The sequence below is a fragment of the Nicotiana sylvestris genome, chromosome 4 (genome assembly GCF_000393655.2).
Source record: "Nicotiana sylvestris chromosome 4, ASM39365v2, whole genome shotgun sequence".
Classification (NCBI taxonomy): Eukaryota; Viridiplantae; Streptophyta; class Magnoliopsida; order Solanales; family Solanaceae; genus Nicotiana; species Nicotiana sylvestris.
In genome coordinates this window covers 102915363-102922968 of record NC_091060.1, presented here as the reverse complement: position 1 = coordinate 102922968, position 7606 = coordinate 102915363, and the positions used below count along the sequence as shown (strand labels likewise).

Below are 7606 nucleotides of genomic sequence, written 5' to 3'. Positions count from 1 at the left end.
TTTTCTAAATTAAAGCTTTGACCGAAATTCTACTTTTTGGTTAAACAATTATATATTAATTTTATATATATTATACATCCGTGATCCATGAGCTATTTTTTGTTTAAGTGATTGGATGAGCGGCTATTTGGGTTAATTCTTCTTTAATTTTAAGGTCCCAACATTTTCTAGAACTCAATTAAAAAACACTTGTACTATTATTGGTTTAAGAAACATAAATCCTAACTAATTTAACATGTATGGTTCTATTTACAATGATAGAAGTAAACGCTTGATATGTATGATATATTTAATTAGACATTTGGAATGAAAAAAAGAAAATTGAAATACACAAAATATAAAATGAGATAAAAAAACAATTCAAAGAATTTATAGAAGTTGCTAACATAATGAAAAAGTAGTATTACCTAGTATATAAGAGAAATGCAAATATTAGAATATTAGACTAATTTGTCATATACAATTTTTCATGCATAGATTACCATATCCACAAAGATATTGTTTCAGATACCAACTAATTCTTCATCCCAGAGGTACTATTGGTGTTTTACGTTCAAAAGCACGGATGAGAGCTAAAGAGATGACCAAAAATAGATAGTGCCTTTTTTTTTTTTTTTTTTTTTTTTTTTTTTTTTGCAGAGCTAAAGAGATGACCAAAGAGTAGATAGTGCCTTCTTTTTTTTTTGCCATTTTTTTGTTTTTCTATTTATCATAATTGTATCATATATTATTAAAAAAATAAGAAGAATTAATAATATTTCTATTCACCTAAGAGACTGAAAATCATCACCTGAAACAAGAAATCGACAAGATAAATCACAGTTTTCGTGTTGGAATTGCACTAATCCATGCTCTCAGAAATTAATTGATTCAATACTACGGGGATAATCACCTGTCTCAAGTAATGACCAAACTTTAATCTTTTTAAGCCCTACAATATATATCCCTAATACTTGGTAAAGAAATAAATAATTCATGGAAATATTAATTGTACAACCACAGTTGTAAAAAATGGGACCCGTGTACACTCCTATATTCTTCATATAAAAGAAAATATTGAAGAACAAGATTGAAGTAGTTGAACTAAAACTTTTCCCCAAAATACAAACAACCCCAAAACATTCCCCACCAAAACAAAACCACCCAAATAATACTTTTTTCATAGTCTTATTTACAAACACCATAGCAAGACAAACCATGGCTCTTCCTTCTCTTTCTCCACAAGAGGATTTTAGCTTCCCAACAATCACCAATACACCACCATGTTTCATTGAATCACCACCTTTATGGAGGACAACATCCATTGCCTCCGGTCGCCTCGAAAAAAACCCTAGAAATGATCATATTGCATCTACAAAGAAAGAAGTTGATCATGAAGAAAAATTTGACATGTCTCTATTAATATCCAACAAGTCCAACTATATTAACCAAAGAAAGAGTTTCTCATACATAGAAGGTGCTGCAGCGATGAAGAGAATGATTGAAGATGAACAAAGTGATAATCATGAAGAGGAAGAAGAAGAAGAAGAAGAAGAAGAAGAAGAAGAAGAAGAAGAAGAAGAAGAAGAAGAAGAAGAAGAAGAGGAGGAGAAAATGGATATGTTATGGGAGAATTTCAATGAAGAATCCAACCAAATTATGACAAGGTGTTGTGGGAAAGATACAAAGCAGGGTCTAATTTCCCCAGGAAGAATGGTGGAATTCAAATGTGGTCAAGCTTTGAGTCTATCCAAAGCCAGCAAAAGGCCAAGCTTAGTGGTTCTCATCAAAGTCTTGAAAAAGGTGTTCTTGCTTCATGCTTCTCCAACTTCATTCAACAAAGCTAAACTTTGATCATTTCTTTGCATTTCTCTCTTTCTTTTGTTGCGCTTAATTTTATTGAGTTTTCTTGTGTTTCTGCTGTTCAATGAAACCCTAGCTACTTTCCACCTTCCTCCCCACCCGTGGCGGCCCCGAAACTTCTAACTTGAAAAAAAATGGCAAGAGTGTCACACTTGAGATTCAATATATTTACTTTTATCTTAATATTTGCATAGTATATTGTCAGATAAAAGGAATTCGATTGAACTCTCTTCGTACCAAGTAACTCTGCCACTGTCTCATCTAGGGATAGAGCTAGTGTGTCGGCTATGGCTTTGACGGAATCCTCAATAATTTAAAAGGACTAAATTTCTGAATTCATAAACTTCAAATTATGACTCCTCCTCTAATCTGATTGACCTCATCCACTGCCACCCCTAAAGAAAGAATGTGAAGGTGTGTAAGAGGTTAGGTATTTAGACACAATCCACAAGTATAACTAAATCGTGGTTTTGGTACATAATTGGCGCATGCAAGTATTTAGCCAAAATATAATTTTTCATTTAGCTACATCTGGAAATTTTCAAGTTTTAGGGAGCCTGTGATAAAAGAAAATAATGCTTGTATTAAAAAAGGAAAGATTTGTGTTTTTATAAGTTGGGAAAACTATATATATTTGAAGCTGATCATGGCCATGGCCATGCATGTAATTCCTATGTCCACAGGCTAGGACTTAATTTAGAATTTCTACACATCAATGTCACGATATTTTCAATTCATATGGTACTGTTGAAAAGCAAGTTCCATCTACTGATTTAATTCCATATTGATTGATTTTGATCGATTGGTTTTGTTTTCTATAAATAAATGTATATAACTCAAGATTTATATTTTTGGTGTACCAGAAAAATATACTTAAAACTAATTGTAGAGATTATTTGCCCTACGGTAACATTAATTAGAAAAACCTAAAGAAGTTGAAGTGTCAATTTGGTATGACATAAACAATTAAGAGTGTGTTTGGTACGAAGGAAAATATTTTTCGAAATATGTTTCCTAATTTTCTCATGTTTGGTTGGCCTAAATGTTTTAAAAAATATTTTTCTCATGAACTCATTTTCCTCTAATTGGAGGTAAATATTTTTCCTATTAAGAGAGAGGAAAACATTTTTCAAAACTTCTTCTCAACCTTCCCCACCCTATTCCCCATCCCCACCAACCCCCACCAACTCAACTGCCCAACCCCAACCCCAGCCCCAGCGCCTAAACCCAAACATTTTTACCCCATCCCCTCCCCACCCTAAATAAAAATATTATTAATAATACTTTTTTTCATGTTACAAATAGTGTTTTTTTCATTTCAACAAATGAGTATTTTTTTTCATGATATAAGAAATTATTTTTTTCATTTTAAAAAAGTATTTTTTTTTATTTCAATAGAAAAAGAATTTTCTTTTCATGGTGTACAAAAAGTAGTTTCTTTTTTTTAATAATAAAATGAGTACTTTATTTTCATGTTGTAGAAATAATAATTTTCTTTCAACCAAAAAAAGAGTATTGCTTTTTAGTTATGGAGCACAAATTTCAACGTTATTTTTACCTAAAAAAGTAAAGCAACGCATTAGTTTCTTTAGGTTTGTGTGATTTTTAGAGACTTGGAGGAAGGGAGGGTGATGCGAGTAGCATAAAAAAATAAAAAATATTTCCTGCTCTCTAACTAAACTCACCAACCAAATAATGGAAAATAAGTGATATAACCACTCATTTTCCATGAAAATATTTTCCATAAAAAATATTTTCCTTCGTACCAAACACGCTCTAAAAGTAGTTTTGTTTGTATAAAATGTTCAACCGATAAAAAGTTCATACTCGTCAGTTTTGTTGCTGTTGAATATAAAGGGTGGCGGTACACGAACTAGTATCAAAATGGGGAATGCCGTATGTGAGTGCAGGGGTTAGTTGGTCACGTTAAAAATAAAAGCTCTCCGTACAAAATAGACGCTATTTTCCAAGGGTAAAAAAAAGCCCTCTTCAAGCGACGGGTGCGATGGGACGCCAGCCGGCAATGTACCGTCACGTCCAGATGAAATCCCAGCCCCTCTAGCTGGGAATACTACTTATGGAGAAGATATATTATCGAATTCAAGTTAAGCTGCTGCTTTGAAAGCCCCAACGACTCCGGGCCCTAGCCCAAATCGCCATGGAAATGCCGATGTCAAAGCTCGATACACTACTCATAATGGGATGCCAACAGTAATATTCAAAGCTAGTGACTATTATGGAGTGATGGCAGAAGAATGCAAGTTAACAATTGTTGGCAAATTCTTGAGAACTAGACCTCAAATAGAAATGATTCGAGCTTCCTTCGCTGAGAAAATCTTTGTTAAAGGTAATGTTAAAATATGTGTATATGATTTTCGCACCGTATTTATAAATTTCTCTAATGAAATGACTTCAAGAGAGTGTGGTGGAGACGATCAATAGAAATTGAAGGCCAAATTATGTGGCTAGAAAAATGGTTTCCGGATTTTAAACACGACGAGGATTCTCCCATAGTTCCAGTGTGAGTGCTTAGGTCTACCTTTTCATTGTCATACTTGAAACTATGTGAAACAAATACTTGGTCCTGTTGGTACTCCTCTATCTATGGATGTTGCCACCGACAATATAACCAGGCCTAGTATGGCAAACGTGAGAGTAGAAGTTGACCTTACGAAGCCAAAATTAATTTATGTTTTTGTGGGATCAGAGGACGACTCAATTCCAAGGAAAGGATACACTCAAAAACTGGAATATGAGAATGTCCCTAAATATTTGAGATATTGTAAAATGTTGGGACATTCAATAATCCAATGTAGATTTGCTGAAAACAAAAAGAATGATGATTGTGAGGATACAAGGAAAAATGAGGCAGAAGCTAAGGTTGAAAATCAAAATGCAATAAAGAATGCAACATGCTCCAAGACAAATAAGGTTTGGATGCAAAAGTTGAGTATTGGAGCAAATAATGCTGGGAAGACCATGTTAGTCACAACAGAACAGGACATAACTGAAAATAGCAATCAAAATACAAAGGAAAATAAGGGGAGGGGGCGACAAGACTGCTTCTAATTCAAAAGTAGCTCAAAAAGACCTACAAACAGTGGATCAAGAGGAAGGCCAAACTCAAAATCAGGAAGCTACTCAAAGAGATGTGGCCATCCAACATAAAGAGAAAATGGAAGAATTCCAAGACATTAATGTTAGAACCTCCAAAAAAAAATCCCCAGCAAACAGAAGAAGCTTCCCAAAAAGAAATCCAATGTGATCTTCAAACCTATATGGTATCAAACTAGTGGCCGAAAAAACCAAAGAAAAACAAGGTTGAACATGCCATCCGACTACAACGACAAGAGCAAGGAGCTAAGGCATGAGATATTAATAGTTGTGTGAATCAAGAGATAGGAAACAAAGAGGAAACTTGTGAAAACAATACTAACAATGATTCCAAGGAGTGCTACAACATCAATCACATCAATCAGGCAATCAATGCCTCAGATAGGTCAGAGAAGTTAGCACAAGAATTCACCAACATTCGGTGGAAAATCGCTGATGAAAATGGACAAGCTCAAACGATCTAACTAAATACCTCATGACAAATGAGGGATTAGTTAGCATACCTTCAGAGGTCAAAGCAATGCCAGGAATTAATATGGTGGTTCAACTTGAGCTAGAGTCTCCACAGTCATCGAAAAATAGAGAACAACCCAGGAAGGAATCTGATCAACATATAGAGGTTAATTCTCCAAATAAAGTCACGGTGAGGATTTTCGAGGATCAGATACAAAGTGCTCAAACAAACCATGAAGACAATGATGGCTTCTCCCTGGTCAAAAAGGGTAGGAACAGAAGCAAAAAGATCGGAAGGAAGACAAAAGACAAACTGAACTCTTCCAATATGGAAGGGAGTACAAACTAATATTCTTGTTTCCATGATTAATTCCATCTTTTGGAATATTAGAAGTGTGAAATCAAAAAAAGCCATTCCCGGGATAAAAAAAACTCAGCATCATTTATAAGGCAGAACTTGTTATTTTTGAACCTTTTGTTAGCATGAACAAGATTGACAGGTACATGAGATTCTTAGGATTTCAACATTGTGTGCCCAACACGAATGGTCAAATTTGGTTTCTTTGGTCTGGCAACTACCAAACCAGAGTGATTGACAATAACACCAACAACTTACAATCAAGATGCCCTACAACCCTGCAAATTATGATATATACCTCACAACAGTATATGCAAAATGCACTGCTACTGAAAGGAGAGATCTTTGGAGCAGTTTCGAAAATATTCACACGCAAATCAAAGGTCCTTGGTGCATTGGGGTGACTTCAATGTCATATTAGATCTAGATGAGAAGAAAGAGGGCAATCCTCACAGAATGCACAAAAGTTTTGAGTTTAGTAGTTGTATGGATAATTGTGAGGTTGCGGATTTGGGGTTTGTTGGCCCAAAATTTACCTGGTACAACAACTGGAAAGCTAGGAAAAGGATTTGGAGGAGACTTGACAGAGTTTTTATTAATGATCTATGGTCCCACCTATTCCAGAGTAACATAGTCAGACACCTTGCTAGGACTGGCTCAAACCATAAGCCACTTCTCATTAAGTGTTAGAAGGACCTTCAAGCTGGTATCAAATATTTTAATTTCTTGACTTCTGGGCGGAGCAACCACCATTCATGAAACTATTGGAAGAGGTTTTGGCGCACACACATTCCTGAAAATTCCATATGGAGGCTATAACAGAAATTGAAGCTCCTTGGTAAGGAGCTCACTCAATGGTCGAAAGAAGTTGTTGCAAATGTTTTTGATCAAGTCAACACCTAGGAAGCTAAAATGCTAAATCTAGAAGAGCTAGACACTCTTAATAACACTGATCAATCTAGAGAAGAGCTCAATAAGGAGAAGGCTAAATATATCAAGTGGTTGGGTATACAAGATGCTCTTCTAAGATAGAAAGCTCAACAAAAATGGTTTGACGAGGGGGAGAATAACACTAAATACTTCCATGGCTTAATTAGAAATAGAAGAAACAGACTTCAACTTCACAGAATCAAGGATCACATAGGAACATGGGTCCAAGGAGATGATAAAATTACTAAAGTGGATGTTAATCACTTTCAGCACCTCTTCGATCTCCAACATCAATTCAAGGATCAAGATATTCTTAATTGTATCCCAAGTTGTATCACTGAGGAAGATAATGATTTTCTCAATGCTATTCCAGATGGTGGGGAAATTAGAAATACTGTCTTTAGTATGAGTGCTTCAAGTGCAGCTGACCCGGATGGATTTAGCGGTACTTTTTATCAAAAGTGCTAGAACATTATCAAGTATGGCATCATAGACTTTGTGCAGGATTTCTTCAACGGCAAAGGCATGACCAAATTCTATACTCAAACATGCTTGATTCTCATTCCCAAAGTCGATTCTCCAAAAAGCTTCTCAGAGTTCAGGCCCATTAATTTGCGCAACTTCACCAGCAAAATTATTTCTAAGATTCTATCTAGAAGGCTGAATCCTATGCTAGAGAAGCTAATCTCTGATAATCAGAGTGATTTTGTCAACGGCGGGATGAATTATCACGACCCCAAATACCCCGATCGTGATGACGCCTATCACAGTACTAGACAAGCCAAACCAACACTTACCACATTAAATTTATTTTAAAAAATCATTTTCTAAAACCAATTAAGCCTCAAATCTTTCATAAGCAATATATATATAACCCAACAGAATTATGCGAAAAACGGTATGAAATAC

General features: G+C 35.1%; 1 protein-coding gene across 1 annotated transcript; it reads left to right on the top strand.

Moving 5' to 3' along the window:
* Window positions 1–1197: 1197 nt before the first annotated feature.
* LOC138889927 (rRNA-processing protein EBP2) lies at window positions 1198–1833 on the top strand. Its single transcript, XM_070173273.1, has one exon. It carries the CDS (start codon window positions 1198–1200, stop codon window positions 1831–1833), a length of 636 nt encoding a protein of 211 aa, XP_070029374.1.
* Window positions 1834–7606: the final 5773 nt, after the last annotated feature.